Genomic DNA, 15,936 nt, shown 5'->3' with positions numbered 1-15,936 from the left:
CACTACTGCTCAAAGAGAATGTCCTGAGTGTGTTGCCATGGTAACAATTTCGATTATTCAATGTGTGTCTCATCGTCTTAATGTTTGTAGTAGCCCAAACTGGATTTTGACTCTTAAAGGAACTATTCTGAGTTTGCAGCGTTATAAGATGTGTTCGGCTAATAAAACATTTAGCGACTAAAAAAAACATAGTATTACACATTAAATATATCGGGTGGTTCCCCCAAAAACGATAACCTTATTGAATATAGAATTATTTAAAAAGTATTGGGATTGTAACTCTGATATTATATGGATATTTGCCACTTTCAGTGAAAATTGTGGGCTTATAGGTCAAATATTGTTAAAATAGCAACAGAATCAATATTGTAAGTCACAAAATGCGACTCCAAAAGCTAGATGGCTCCCAAAAAGCGATAACTCCACTGAATATGGAATTGTCTAAAAAGTAGACAGGGAGAGAGAGAGAGAGAGAGAGAGAGAGAGAGAGAGAGAGAGAGAGAGAGAGAGAGAGAGAGAGAGAGAGAGAAGGAAATATTTTATTTAACGACGCACTCAACACATTTTATTTACGGTTATATGGCGTTATACATATGGTTAAGGACCACACAGATTTTGAGTGAGGAAACCCGCCGTCGCCGCTTCATGGGCTACTCTTTTCGACCAGCAGCAAGGGATCTTTTATATGCACCATCCCACAGACAGGATAGTACATACCACGGCCTTTGGTACCCCAGTTGTGGAGCACTGGCTGGAACGAGAAATAGCTCAATGGGTCCACCGACGGGGATCGATCCTAGACCGACCGCGCATCAAGCTAGAGAAAGACAGAGATATGAACAGAGAGAGAGAGAGAGAGAGAGAGAGAGAGAGAGAGAGAGAGAGAGAGACCTATTTTTCGTGCGCATATAACACTAAGATTTCGCACACGCCTGTCACGGGCTTAACCTCTAACCAGTGACTAAGTCCGGGCCAGGAGGGGGTAAATTTGAAGTGAGTGGAATTTGCAATAAAAAAGTTAGGTCAGAGACCTAAGGCCAAAATGAGTTGATTCATTCTACTGATGTCTGGACAAAAAAATATTTGAGTCCCAAAAAATATCATTAGAGTGCTCGACCAAAAAGGTTTTAAGGTGATTTGAGCAATTTAGACGGGCTGCCAAAGTAAAGTGCGTCGGATTGTTTACAAAAAAATAAGCATAATTTTTTTAACCACGGCCAAAAAAGTTAAAGTCCAACTAAGCCCAAAATGGAGGTTACCTGTCCTAAGAGAGGTTGGCGCCTACGGCGAGCTGAAGGGTAGGGTGGCTATCGGGTTCGGAAGCTGATTCCTCCTGCCAAGCTGACTGTTATGACAGGCTGGTAATCGGTCTTGACGATCCTGTGGATGTTGTAGCTATCCATCTCAACAACCAGGATCGCTTGTCTGTAGACATTTTGGCGTCGATGTGTCACTATCAGTCCCGAGCGGTTGTTAGGCTGCCTGAGTGTGTGTGAAGCTCGTAGTGGCTTCCATCTGGTAGTGGTCTCCAGGCTTGGTTCAAAAATCTACCCTTCAGAGTCGTCGGGTCCGTTGTATCCCCCTGCACGCACCTCCATTAGCGCCTCTTGATTTTTCCAACGGCTAAGTGCCAGTCTGCTTCCGGGTCGGCAGACGGGGGTGGGGGAGCTGTCTAACCTTATCCGGATGGGCGGTAAGAGATGTTGCCTTCCTCTTCCCAGTCACCAAGGCACCAACAACAACAGGCTGCTCAACGGGTGCGGCCAGTATAATTTACCGCTTCACCGGAGTCGGCTTTGGTGTAGAAGAGGGGCAGCGCAGCGGCGACTGGGCCATTCCCGGGTGCAGAAGGTCGCTGGTCGTTTCTGCCGGTGACGTCTTCGTCCTCTTCTACGTTTTCTCCTCCTTCCTCTTCTAGTCTTCCGTGCCCAGTCGTCAGACATCAAGGTCACGGTCGCCCGTGACCCGGTGTACGCGACAAGGTACTCCAACAGAACTCCGTCGCTGTCAGTTAATCCCCCAAGATGGGGGGGGGGGGGGTAATTGGAGAGCGCAACTGACGACGTCTTGTCTTATCTCGATCTAGCAGCGGAATGAAAAAAAGTCTAGGGACTAATTTTAATATTTCACACATATGTATGCGTATATTTGCCACATTCAATGAAAACGGTAGGTCCATTGGTTAATTATTCAAAATTGTTAATAAAAAACGCGTCAGAGTTGGGAGGCCAGTGCCCCTCGGTCGTCATCCCCACCCCATCCCTGCTTCTGACGCCTATGCATTAACTGATTACATAGGGGGTGGGACGCACTGGTAACGCGATTAGTCTAGGATCGATCCCTGTCGGTGGGCCCATTGGGCTATTTCTCGTTACAGCCAGTGCACCACGACTTGTATGTGGGATGGTGCGTATAAACGATCCCTTGCTACTAGTACTGGGAAAATGTTGCGGGTTTCCTTTCTAAGACTATATGTCAAAATGTTTGACATCGAATAGCCGATGATTAATAAATCAATGTGCTCTGGTGGTGTACTATAACTTTATTTCATTGCATAATGTGTCAGCAAAAATATTGTTATATTACTCTTATAAGGTTTGTCCTAATTCCAAAACAATATAATTATTTACATATTTGTATAATAAGCCTTTCAGAAAATTGTCAGTGGTGTATCATCCTGAGTGGCTGCTTTTACTAAACCACCATCTTTGACCATGATTTAATGTGTCGGTAAACTAAGGTTTTTATCTTGTGTTTACCAGGCAGATCTGAGGTTCAAGAGCATGACTGGTTCTTCGTATAACATCACCATTAGATTGATCGGCTACATCTTTTCTACGGTAAGAATGTGTTTTCCAATCCCGGCTAGATGCCGATTGTTCTGAGCACTTCTCTTTGTATTTATACTGCTGATAGCCGTCTTTGTACGAACACGATGCCGCACTGCATCGTTTTGAGCTCTTTGTGCGGTCGACTACCGTGTACACATCGTGTAAATAATGCGTATGAAGATGAATTCCATGGAAGCCGCCATCTTTCCCTTTAAAGATAGAAGTGCTGGGTGCTGGGTACTCTATTTACGTGCCCATTTCAAAAAAGGTTCAGGCACACCCATCACGGATCCGATTTTTTACCTCGACAGGAGTCAGTTCCGGGACAGGAGGGGGGTGGGGGTGGGAAGGGAGTTGGGTACAAGTATTAAGGGGTGGATTTTAACAACAGCATTAAGTGCTGATATTAAAAAAAAAAGCCCCAAATTATAAATAATTAGTGGGTTACAGTTAAAACATGACAGAAGTGACAGAAGAAGTGGAAGAATATACACTGTTATATTTAGTTATATATACAGTCTTAAAAATCCGCTAATTAAGAAAGATAAAATAAGTGGGACTTAGCTCTGTGGGTAGAGTTCTCGCCTGATTGGTTTCCTCCCGTTCCAACGAGTGCCACACGACTGGTATATCAAAGGACGTGGTATGTGCTGTCTTCTTTGTGAGACAATTTGTATAAACGTTTCCTTGCTACAAATACAAACATGTAGCAGGTATCCTCTGAAGACTACTTGTCTAATATAAATAACTAAATGCGCTCCAAAATTGTTGAACATTGAAAGAACCAAACTTTAATTTCTTTAAACAAACATTCCTTTCTTTTGTGTTTCAGAACGCAAGCACGTCGTCATGGACGGAGTTGAACAAGTTCAGAAACGGCTCTGTCGTCATGGTGAACGCGCAGCTGACGTTGGACAACTTTCGATCGTGGCTGACGAACAATTCTCGACTACCTGACTATGACCACGCCATGCTCGTTACTGGGTATGTAGGCGATTACACATTGTCTGCTAGGTTACTTACTTACTTACTTACTTACTTACTTACTCACATACTTATGAGTACTTGGCGTATCTATGTTCAATTACGGTTCAAGCAAAAATGGAAGCAGACATGTAGACCAATTTTGATGCCACGACCTAAAGATAAATAATGACTTGCCCACCTATGGACCTACGGGTTTTGGATAGATTAATTTGTACCAACCAGCTTCATAAAATGATAAGTTGACATTAAAAACAGTGGCGTTCCAATGATAGATTATAAATTGGTTGATCAATTATGAAATCCACAATCGATTTTTCTGGAAAAGGTTAACTATAATTATTATGCATGCAAACTACATGATGAAATGCATGCGAACTGTGCTTGTGTTTGTGTTTGTGTTCGTACGTAAAGAAACAATTATTGAATGAGTATATAGGTACACTTGGCATAATTTTAGGGCTACGCTAGTGTACATGGTAATTGGTCCTAATGTATAATTGAACTCATGGGTTTATATAATCCTCTGCTCTGCTCTCTCTCTCTCTCTCTCTCTCTCTCTCTCTCTCTCTCTCTCTCTCTCTCTCTCTCTCTCTCTCTCTCTCTCTCTCTCTTATTATATTCTCACCGTTCCTATAATCGAATGTTAATTGGTTTGTACAAGCCATTTCAAGCGATTTCCAGACCTATATACTTTCGAGACGAGTGGTGGCTTTATAGTGATGGCCACTCTATACTCCAAGAATGTATGTTTGTTGTTTGTTTTAGGTACGATTTATTCAGCGAAGACAGAGGTTACCGATTTAACGTTACCACGGGTAAGTTGCCATCATTCACTGATGTTATTCACTTATATATTTTCGCCACTGGTAATAAGGATAGGAAAGAAGTGTTTGATTAATGACACCTCAGCTTATTATAAAGATTGTGGTGTCCAACACGTGTACAGTGTATTTCGACACGTGGTACGGAGAACGAGACTGAGAGAGGAAACCAATTCCCTCCACATAGGTTCATATATGCATATATGTTTTGAAACATGGAAGACCCTATAAAATGTTTGTAAAGCGTCAAGCAAAACTAATTATAGAATCTCGTGTTTTAATCCCTTTAGCCGGGTGCTATACTATTTCTACACTAATCACCGGGGCCCGTTTTACAAAGCGATCTTAGCCCTAAGATCAACTTCAGTGCATTTGGTAGCTTTGTACTTAAAATGATTTTAGCACTAAGATCAACTTCAGTGCATTTGGTAGCTTTGTACTTAAAATGATTTTAGCACTAAGATCGCTTTGTAAACCGGAGTTCAGAAAGCACAAGTAGTGCATCTTAATTACAGTATCGCCATGGATATATCCACAGACAGCTGTGATGACTTGTATAAATCTGTTATTAAAAAGCTGTATGGGATGTCGACAGGTCTGGCCTACTTCCGAGGGATGTGCAAGACGACCGACGGTTCCAGTTCTTCACTTTTTGAGGACCACGGTGCCTTTCAGAGTGTTAGAACAATAGCCCACGAACTCGGCCACAGGTAACGGTCATTTTAAGCACGTCAATAACTGGGAGTGGGGTCGAGAGGTTACTGATATATACGTTTGGCCGATCCGTCAACTGTCATGCGAATCTGAGTAGTAGGTTCGAATCCTGCCATTTGAAACTCTGCGTTTTGGGGAAAAAAATGTTTTACATGAATTACGGTTTAATCAGCGATCTCTCTAACCAAGTCGTTGATATAGTTATCAAATGATGTTTTGTATTTTCTTCTAAAATTGAAATTGTCAAATTGGTTAATAATAATAACAATTATTATTATTATTAGTAGTAGTAGTAGTAGTAGTAGTATTTTATTATTATTATTGTTGTTGTTGTTGTTGTTGTTGTTATTATTATATAAAATAATAATAATGTTTTTGTTTTTTGTTATGGCTTTTTTTTCTCATTGTTTTACTAATCAGCCAATAAAAAGCTGTTGTTTCGTTATACGTAACAGCTAATATAAAATATAAAACCATTGGCCAGAATTTATAAAGTACTCCTTTCGCTTTTATTTTAAAGACAAAATCTACTGTATTACGTTATTAATAAATTATTTAAAAAAGAAGTTTGTTTTGTTTAACAACACCACTGGTGCACATTGATTAATTAATCATCGGCTATTGGATGTCAAACATTGGGTAATTCTAACACGTAGTCATCAGAGAAAACCCGCTATATTTTTCCTAATGCGGCAAGAGATTTTTATATTCATTTTTTCCACAGACAGGAAAGCACATACCACGAAAATTATTAATAATGTTCGATTGCTTATGAAAATTGAACGTGACTAAAGTATACATTGTATACACTTCTCGTAAATTCACCCAGAAATGTTTGTTTGTTTGTTTGTTTGTTTTCATTTCTTTTTATTTGTATTTACTCTTTTATTGGTTTTTTGTTGTTGTTGCTTGTCTTGTTTGTTTGTTGTTTTTGTTGCTTTCTTTGTTGTTGTTGTTGTTGTTGTTTTTGTTGTTAAATAGTTTTGTATAAACAAATCAAAACTTTGTTTTCTTCTTGTTGTTTTTGCTTTCTTTTGTTTTGGGTTTGGGAAGTGTTGTTGTTGTTTTAATACTTTGTTTTCTTCTTGTTGTTTTTGCTTTGTTTTTTGTTTGTTTTTGTTTTTGTTGGGGGTTTTTAGGGGGTGTTGGGGTTGTGTGTTTATGTTTGTTTTCGGCGGAGGGGGTCTAAAATACAGTTTTGTATAAGCATATCAATACTATGGGTTGGGGTTTTTTGTGTGTGTTTCAGCTTGGGCGCGAATCACGATGGCGCAGACCCGTTGTGTCCAGCACACGACCGCTTCATCATGTCTCCATCATTCGGCGACACTAAAACAGAAGAAAACAAACTCAACCCTTTCCATTTCTCAAAGTGTTCTGTGGCAGAAATAACGGAATTTCTCACAAATATTTCACAAACACAGTACGTATGATATTTTTGTGCCAGTGCCCATTTTGTTCGTTTATTTTGTTGTGTTTGTTGTAGGGGAGGTTCTTTGTTTTGTATGGTTGCTGTTGGTGTTTGGGTGGGTCATTTTTGTTGTTTTGTTTTTGTTTTGTTTTTTATTTGGTGTATTTTGTTACCAAATTTGAATAACACTGTTTATTCATATTGGCATTGCTAGCATACAGGTATTATAGGGTTTCAAACAAACCGCTATTCATTTATAAATTGATTTTTGTAACAAGATGGAGAAAAGGCTTCAGGCCAACTAATTTTTTCTAAACGACTCCATCATTTTTCCCCCACCCCCTGTATATATTTATACCAGGCACAGCCCTGAATATCAGATATAATTATGCCTACCATAGCTAAATACATGCACTTAAGCTAGACGTCGGAAGATTACAGAAGTTTGTTTTGTTTGACGACACCACTAGAGCACATTGATTTATTAATTATTGGATTTATTGGCTATTGGATGTCAAACATTTGGTAATTTTGACATATAGTCTTAGAGAGGAAACCCGCTACATTGCTTCCATTAGTAGCAAGGCATCTTTTATATGCACCATCCCATAGATAGGATAGCACATACCACGGCATTTGGTATCTCAATCGTGGTCCACTGGCTGGGATAAGAAATAGATCAATGGGCCCACCGACGGGATTGATCCTAGGCCGACCGCGCACCAAGCGGGCGCTTTACCACTGGGCTACATCTCGCTCCAGAAACAATGGGAGGCAACTATATATTAACCCCGTTTTTGCCACATAGACTATTCGTACCAATAAAACAGCAATGTTTGTTTTATATACACTTTCCCATAGACAGTACATGCCACGGCCTTTGATTTACCAGTCGTTGGGTATTGGTCAAGACGAGGAAAAGAAAGGGGGCGGGTGATCGACCTGCAAACCATCGAGTCGCTGTTCAATACCTCTAAGCTACATCTCGCACTCACTGTCAAATAATAGACTCGTCTCATACACTGTTACCGGCTATTTCCTACACTTAGTTTCGTGCTTGACATAGTCCTTTTTTCACAAGTCACGTGATATTTTTATAAATATGTAGTTGCAGATATAAATAATACAGACGTTTCAAATCGTATAAGAACTATTTTATATAAGAGTCTGTGGTGATTTGAAATATTTTGAATTGCGCCAGAATGTTTTTTCTGAAAGGTACTTACCAAATCTCAGAATAGTCAAACCTCTGGCGCACAAAGCGACCAATAGAACAGTCAAGAACATACTGAGTTTATTGAAATAAGAGTGCGTTTCAACCAAAGGTCTTGTACAATGGTTTTATAGGACTAAGTACCTTTGAGAGAGTGTTTAGATCTGGATTGGCGTGTCTTCAGAACCAGATTATGCAGGGTGAATCAGTGTACCTTTAAGAGTTGTGTATTTAGATCTGGATTGACGTGTCTTCAGAACCAGATTATGCAGGGTGAATCAGTGTACCTTTAAGAGTTGTGTATTTAGATCAGAACCAGATTATGCAGGGTGAATCAGTGTACCTTTAAGAGTTGTGTATTTAGATCTGGATTGACGTGTCTTCAGAACCAGATTATGCAGGGTGAATCAATGTACCTTTAAGAGTTGTGCATTTAGATCTGGATTGACGTGTCTTCAGAACCAGATTATGCAGGGTGAATCAGTGTACCTTTAAGAGTTGTGTATTTAGATTTGGATTGACGTGTCTTTAGGACCAGATTAACCAGGGTGAATCAGTGTGCCTTTAAGAGTTGTTGTGTGTTTATGTGCAGATTGGCGTGTCTTCAGAACCAGATTATGCAGGGTGAATCAGCAAGAAATTCCCTTGGTGGGGATGGTGACACGGAAGTGTTTCTCTTTATCCATTGCCAATAAAGATGTCATATTCTGTTTGGTGCCTAGCCATGTTGGCATTAAAGGCAATCGGAAGACATGTTCAGCAGTCAATGCTGCTTTTAATTTACCCCATTGCAACGTCAGAACCAGGGTGTCCTGGGTGAATTGGTCTACCTTTAAGAAGGTGTTGTCTTGTGTTCAGATCTGGATTGGCATGTCTACAGAACCAGATTGTGCAGGATAAATCAGTGGTCGACATCAGAGGAGATATGCCAGGACAGCTGAATCAACCAGACGAGCTGTGCAAGCAGTATTTTGGAGACGAGTCCTATATGTGTAGGGTCAGTATACATGCATTTCGGAAAATTAACTAACATGAGCTTGGACAATAAAGTACACTGCACGTAGATATATATATATATATATATATATATATATATATATATATATATAGAGAGAGAGAGAGAGAGAGAGAGAGAGAGAGAGAGAGAGAGAGAGAGAGAGAGAGAGAGAGAGAGAGAGAGAGAGAGAGAGACACACAGACAGACACAGACAGACAGACAGATACAGACAGTACGCATATAAAAATTAAAGGAAGGAAATGTCAGGAAATGGTTTATTTAACGACGCACTCAACACATTTTGTTTACGGTTATATGGCGTCGGAAGAAAGTAAAGAGAGAAAGAAATTAAGAAAGAAGAAATGATTCATTTGAAGCAATTCACCTTTATCACAGACCAGATTGTGTGTGATTTGTTTGTATGTTGTAGGGACCAAATTTTCCTATACAGGAAATATGTAGATCCCTGTTCTGCTCGAAACCAGGGGATAGTCAAAGATGTGTCCAGGTCAACTCTGTGAGAGGAACGTCGTGTGGAAATAAGAAGGTGGGTACCCCTAATTTCGTCAAAACATATTTGAATGCCTGACCCCAGATATCATTGACATTTTTTTAGATACTTACTATAATTAATTTTGATATCACACTGACAGTTTATATTTTAACTGCAACCACATAAAAGTGGGTCAAATGTCTTTGGACCTGATTTAAAATAACTATTTGAGAATTTTTATGCTCAAATGTTTTATTGTTTATTTTGATTTATTTTTGTTTTGTACACGACCACTTTATGATTATTAATAAATTAATAACTGCATATTAATTTTGATTTATTAAAAAATAATATTGTTCTGATATTGGATGTAACTAGTGGACGAGTAGGAACAGTCGTCCCTCCGTCGCTCTTCTAGTAGTGATTACAAATTGCAGTTATCCCTCTTTCGCTCTCCTAGTAGTGACTACAAATTGCAGTCATCCCTCTCCCGCTCTCCTAGTACTGATTACAAATTGCAGTCATCCCTCCTCCGCTCTTCTAGTAGTGACTACAAATTACAGTCATCCCTCCCCCGCTCTTCTAGTAGCGATTACGAAATACGACAGATTCCAAAACAAAGCGGTGAAATTTTTTAATTATCTCGCGCCTGCAAGTCCAACTGTCACGTCACCATTATGCTTCAAGACGTTCTGTGATCTCGATCTTTGACTGCTACAATTCCTCCAGTTATTTTTGTTGGTGTAGGTCTGCGTGTGTACCACTAAATTGCCTAAATTGCAGTTGTGGGTTTTGTTCTTTTTCGAAGTAGCTTTGTATTGATTTTGTTTTAATTATCATCTACTTCTAGTGGTGTTTGAATGGCGAATGCACACGGGATGATAAAGCTCCACCTAGGCAGGGTAAGGATTATACGCTAATTGTTCCATTGTATAAAGATGTGTAATTATATTATTTTAAACTAGTTAGAAGAAATTAATGTATGAAATGTTTAAAACGCGTTTTAACACTGAACATGTACTCTCATATTATTTGTTCATCCTATTTAGTGTCCAGTGCGTTATGAGCATAAAACCACAACATAATGATTTGATATTCTACGAGGACAAAACTGAAACACCACACGTCTTGTGCGCCCAAGTAACTGACGCCATTAAAACTTGTATAGTATATACACACAGACACACACACTATATATACACACACACACACACACACATATATATATATATATATATATATATATATATATATATATATATATATATAGTGGGGGGGTGTGGGGGGTGTCTGCGCGTGCGTGTGTGTGTATGCGTGTGTGTTTATAAAACGTATAATATGCGCTGTTTATCGCATGGTAATGTGCAGAAGTGTAAACAATGGTTTTAATCAACTTTCAGAAACCTGCCCTCTTGGACAACATCCGGGTGTTTTAGCGCAAGGAAAAACGTGTCAAGAACTAGTGGACGGTCAAGACTACAGTTGCTATGACGACACGTTCAGGGAGCTCTGCTGCGAATCTTGCGTGGCCACATTAGTTCCAGGTATCGTAAAATGTACAACCGGCCTTGACTGTATACTGATATGTTACTTTTTTTTTAAAGAAGTTAAATGATACGTTTGGAGCAATACGCGTACGAGACAGGGTGCAGGTGCAACTGCCCCCTTCCACTCCCCCTAGTTATGGAGCAAAACTTCAAATTTCGGGCAAAACTGATAGAGATACCATGTATTTCCATCATTCTATTCTCAAAATTAGTTGTAATACATATAAAAATGCGTAGAGATTCGCTTGCAACCCTATAATATAGCTGTTTGGTACTAATACTATGAATAAATGTTGTTATCGTGATTCTGACATTTTCGTTTAATTGGGGCAAACACCACCTGCGCCCCTAGAAATACCGGAGCCCGTACACCTATGTTTCGAGCCATGTCGTTTTATACCTTAAGTGTGACCATAATCAATATGCAACGTTTTCTCCACCATCTCATAGTCTGCCTCCTATTTCTTTCTTTCTTCTTCTTCTTCTTCTTCTTCTTCTCCATCTTCCTGTTGTTCGGTTTCATCGTTCAAGTAACAAGAAATATATATATATATACTTTTGCCCATTTATGCATTCAGTAATATATATATATTACTGAATGCATAAATGGGAGGGTGGGTGGATGGATGGGTAAATTCATTATGACATGGGTCTTCAAGTACAAAAGTTGGGACAGACGAATCCACGATCTACTAAACAGGCGGTGTAATGGCCAAGTTCATGAGTTTTCAAACTCGGTCGGTATGGTTCATATAGTTAACGGCGGGCAAGAATGCCAATAACACATATATGTACGCTGTATCTTTCAGATTGTATGTATGGTGACAGAAAAAGTGGATGTGTACGTGCACACTGTACAAACTCGACAATGCGCCATGACTGCTGCAAAACGTGTTATAGCGTAACAACAACACCACCAACTACAACAACTACACACACACCATCACCAGGTTGTGCTGACGTACCAGTCGTGTCGGAGGAATCCAAGTCTTGTTCTGACTACTTGCGCTACTGGGGGAAGTTCAAGTGCTATGATGCCAAAGTATACAGCGAGTGCTGTGCGACATGCACTGGCTTGAAGAACGAAATGTACAAAGGTAAGTTGTGACACGTTACAGAAGGGTGCGGGTCGTCCGTACACTGCTCGCTTGAGGCGTGATGGGCTTCAGGGTAGAACACCCTCGATCGACGGATTTTAAAAGTAATGTATCAAAAGCCCGGTATTACTTTTTGGAAAATGCAAAAGACCTTTTGCTGCTAATTGGTTTCGAAACTGATCGTCGCAGCTGTCTCGTCTTTACAATCCACTAGCCATTGTGTGTTTTAAGGGAACCCAATCCTACCTAGACACAAGGGCTCACTCAAACCATTTTTCCCCAATGTATCATTTTTTTAAAATAATAATAATATGTAGGTCAAAAGAGTACATACATAAGATTTTATCGGAATCTGTCGAGGTAAATGTAGTAAACAACAATCCTACCTATTAAAGTGCCCTCATTCTAGCAGGAAAAGACACTTTAAATTTTCGAAAATGCCCTTTTTTCAATTGGAGAAGACACAGTATTAATGTGCACGGGTTCTTGTTTTTACTGTATCTTCCTCTAGTCATTTGAAACTAGGTACGACACAACATAATGGTACTTAATCATTAACTAGCATCATTAACAGATTGGGGCGGGACGTAGCTCAGTGGTAAAAGCGTTCGCCTGATGCGCGGTCGGTCTAGGATCGATCACCTTCAGTGGGCCCATTGGGGTATTTCTAGTTCTAGCCAGAGCACCACGACTGGTGTATCAAAAGCCGTAGTATGTACCTATCCTGTATATAGGATGGTGGTACATATAAAAGGTCCTATGCTACTATTGATGATTAATAAATCAATGTGCTCTAGTAGTGTCGTTAAACAGAGCAAACTTGACCTTTATTTACAGATTGTGCTTGGGGTGACCAAGAACCGAACCGGTGCGACAGTTTGAAAGGTATGTCGCCCGGGTTTGCCTGCACGCGAGTTGTGGAGAGAGTCTGCTGCGAGACGTGTGGCGTGTACCTCATTACATCTACAACTACTACAACCAGCCTGCGAGATGGAGAGACAAACACAGCGGCAACCACACGAGCGGCGAGCAGCAACTTGTCAATTCTAGAAACTGTTAATGTCATCTTATCCCTTTTTGCGGCTTACTCGTATAATTAGCGACCTTTCTAAAAACTGTTAACGTCATCTTATCCCTGTTTGCGGTTTATTCGTATAATTAGCGACCTTTCTAAACACTGTTAACGTCATCTTATCCCTGTTTGTGGTTTGCTGGTATAATTAGTGACCTTTCTAAAAACTGTTAACGTCATCTTATCCCTGTTTGTGTTTTTACTGGTATAATTAGTGGCCTTTCTAAAAACTGTTAATGTCATCTTATCCCTGTTTGTGTTTTACTGGTATAATTAGTGGCCTTTCTAAAAACTGTTAACGTCATCTTATCCCTGTTTGTGGTTTACTGGTATAATTAGTGGCCTTTCTAAAAACTGTTAACGTCATCTTATCCCTGTTTGTGGTTTACTAGTATAATTAGTGGCCTTTCTAAAAACTGTTAACGTCATCTTATCCCTGTTTGTGTTTTACTGGTATAATTAGTGGCCTTTCTAAAAACTGTTAACGTCATCTTATCCCTGTTTGTGGTTTACTAGTATAATTAGTGGCCTTTCTAAAAACTGTTAACGTCATCTTATCCCTGTTTGTGTTTTACTGGTGTAATTAGTGACCTTTCTAAAATCTGTTGACGTCATCTTATCCCTGTTTGTGGTTTACTGGTGTAATTGGCGACCTTTCTAAAAACTGTTAACGTCATCTTATCCCTGTTTGTGGTTTACTGGTGTAATTGGCGACCTTTCTAAACACTGTTAACGTCATCTTATCCCTCTTTGTGGTTTGCTGGTATAATTAGTGACCTTTCTAAAAACTGTTAACGTCATCTTATCCCTGTTTGTGTTTTACTGGTATAATTAGTGGCCTTTCTAAAAACTGTTAATGTCATCTTATCCCTGTTTGTGTTTTACTGGTATAATTAGTGGCCTTTCTAAAAACTGTTAACGTCATCTTATCCCTGTTTGTGGTTTACTAGTATAATTAGTGGCCTTTCTAAAAACTGTTAACATCATCTTATCCCTGTTTGTGTTTTACTGGTGTAATTAGTGACCTTTCTAAAATCTGTTGACGTCATCTTATCCCTGTTTGTGGTTTACTGGTGTAATTGGCGACCTTTCTAAAAACTGTTAACGTCATCTTATCCCTGTTTGTGGTTTACTGGTGTAATTGGCGACCTTTCTAAACACTGTTAACGTCATCTTATCCCTGTTTGTGGTTTACTAGTATAATTAGTGACCTTTCTAAAATCTGTTAACGTCATCTTATTCCTGTTTGTGGTTTACTGGTGTAATTAGCAACCTTTCGGTCAGTGAACTCAGTGTTGGCGAGTTTAAACGGCAGCTTTGTGAAAGTGACAACAAAATTGCAGAAATGGAAAAATGTATTAATTTTGTTAATGCAAGCTTTGATGAAGCTCGAGCTGAAAGAAAAAAAAATGGCGGAAAATGTTGAAACTCTGAAAAAAGACTCCACTGCTATAGTCTCACAGGTGAGCGATTGTTTAGAAGAAACGAAACGCTTACATTTTGATAATGACGAACTCCATGAGCAAGTTTTAGATTTACAAGTTCGATATATGAGAGACAATCTTCTTTTTAATGGTATCCCCGAGACAGATGACGAGGACACGGAACATGTTTTGAAAGACTTTTTAAAAAATCAAATGAAAATAGAAAAGTGCATGACGTTTGTGCGTGTTCACAGACTTGGGAAAAGGGACACAAGAACTGACCGGGTACGCCCATTTGTCACAAAATTTGAATGTTTTAAAGACAGAGAAACAGTCAGGAGAAGCTCGCGAGTGTTGAAAGATACACATTACGGAATCAATGAACAATTCGCACCCGGGATTGTTGAACGCTGTAAACAATTGTGGCCAAAATTCAAAGAGGCGAAACGAAGAGGTGTTAGGGCTTCACTTGTGGTTGATAAGCTTTTTATTGAAGGGAGACGCTGGTATCCGGACTCCGAACGAGCTTCATCAGCAAATAAGACGAGAAGCCCGACAGTAGATAACCCAAGCAAGAGACCGAGGCATCATGAACAGCCACCGAGGGAATCCCGTGACCGTCATGCATAGGGATGCCAAGGGACAAACACCAGTGGTAAACATACCAGTGTACATAACAATACCGGTAGTGATCTGGTTGCAGCCACAAACTGTTTCACTATTTGTGATAATATTAATATTGTGTATTTAAATGTTTGCGGACTTAAACAAAACTATTAATTCCAGAATTTTTAGATTTTATTAGTCATTATGATCTTCTATGTTTTGTAGAAACAAAACGTGACGATTTTGATATTGTAAATATACCAGGTTACAGTGTTTTTACTAATAACAGAAAGCTTAAATCACATGTTAAATCTGGAAGTATATGCCTTGCTGTGAGAAACAGACTAAAAAATCAAGTTCATGTTCACAAAAATACCTCAGAATATATACTCTGGTTTAGTGTTAAAAATCAAAATTTGTGTGGTGCTATGTTATCCGGTTTTGTTATAGGCATTGTTTACATACCGATATCCATAGCTCACTAACTATTTCTTTGAAAATGAACACAGAAGCCAGTGTTCAACGAGACTGCAGCAACAACAAACAGCACGAGCCTAAACCGCGTCGATGGAACAAAAGCCAAGCTACCGATTACAGCGATGCACTGAACAGACAGACAATAACGACCATTGTTTCTGAACTTGACTCACTCAGTGAAACATTCTCCACAGAACTTCTTAACAACACTGTGAATAAAATAAGCAAGCTACTGGTTGAAACTGC

At 39.5% G+C, this 15,936-nt stretch overlaps 2 protein-coding genes across 2 annotated transcripts; both read left to right on the top strand.

Moving 5' to 3' along the window:
* Nucleotides 1-3,699: 3,699 nt before the first annotated feature.
* LOC121380737 (A disintegrin and metalloproteinase with thrombospondin motifs adt-2-like) lies at nucleotides 3,700-5,528 on the top strand. The gene is made up of 3 exons (XM_041509695.1): nucleotides 3,700-3,815; nucleotides 4,584-4,633; nucleotides 5,235-5,528. Exons 1-3 carry the CDS (start codon nucleotides 3,721-3,723, stop codon nucleotides 5,351-5,353), a joined length of 264 nt encoding a protein of 87 aa, XP_041365629.1. The 5' UTR covers nucleotides 3,700-3,720; the 3' UTR covers nucleotides 5,354-5,528.
* A 1,128-nt stretch (nucleotides 5,529-6,656) lies between these two features.
* On the top strand, nucleotides 6,657-9,563 carry LOC121381659. The gene is made up of 3 exons (XM_041510998.1): nucleotides 6,657-6,776; nucleotides 8,836-8,974; nucleotides 9,405-9,563. Exons 1-3 carry the CDS (start codon nucleotides 6,661-6,663, stop codon nucleotides 9,561-9,563), a joined length of 414 nt encoding a protein of 137 aa, XP_041366932.1. The 5' UTR covers nucleotides 6,657-6,660.
* Nucleotides 9,564-15,936: the final 6,373 nt, after the last annotated feature.

This window comes from Gigantopelta aegis, chromosome 9, assembly GCF_016097555.1.
Source record: "Gigantopelta aegis isolate Gae_Host chromosome 9, Gae_host_genome, whole genome shotgun sequence".
Lineage (NCBI taxonomy): Eukaryota > Metazoa > Mollusca > Gastropoda > Neomphalida > Peltospiridae > Gigantopelta > Gigantopelta aegis.
Note: the sequence above shows the minus strand (reverse complement) of the source record. Positions and strands in the feature narration are given on the sequence as shown.

What these genes read in the sequence shown, in the direction of transcription:
- LOC121381659 (XM_041510998.1), top strand. Translation starts at nt 6,661, where the DNA reads ATGTCTCCATCATTCGGCGACACTAAAACAGAAGAAAACAAACTCAAC. An exon ending in ACAAATATTTCACAAACACA is followed by an intron (nt 6,777 to 8,835) that starts GTACGTATGATA and finishes TCTTGTGTTCAG; the next exon opens with ATCTGGATTGGCATGTCTAC. An exon ending in ACGAGTCCTATATGTGTAGG is followed by an intron (nt 8,975 to 9,404) that starts GTCAGTATACAT and finishes TGTATGTTGTAG; the next exon opens with GGACCAAATTTTCCTATACA.
- LOC121380737 (XM_041509695.1), top strand. Translation starts at nt 3,721, where the DNA reads ATGGTGAACGCGCAGCTGACGTTGGACAACTTTCGATCGTGGCTGACG. An exon ending in CACGCCATGCTCGTTACTGG is followed by an intron (nt 3,816 to 4,583) that starts GTATGTAGGCGA and finishes TGTTTGTTTTAG; the next exon opens with GTACGATTTATTCAGCGAAG. An exon ending in CCGATTTAACGTTACCACGG is followed by an intron (nt 4,634 to 5,234) that starts GTAAGTTGCCAT and finishes GGATGTCGACAG; the next exon opens with GTCTGGCCTACTTCCGAGGG.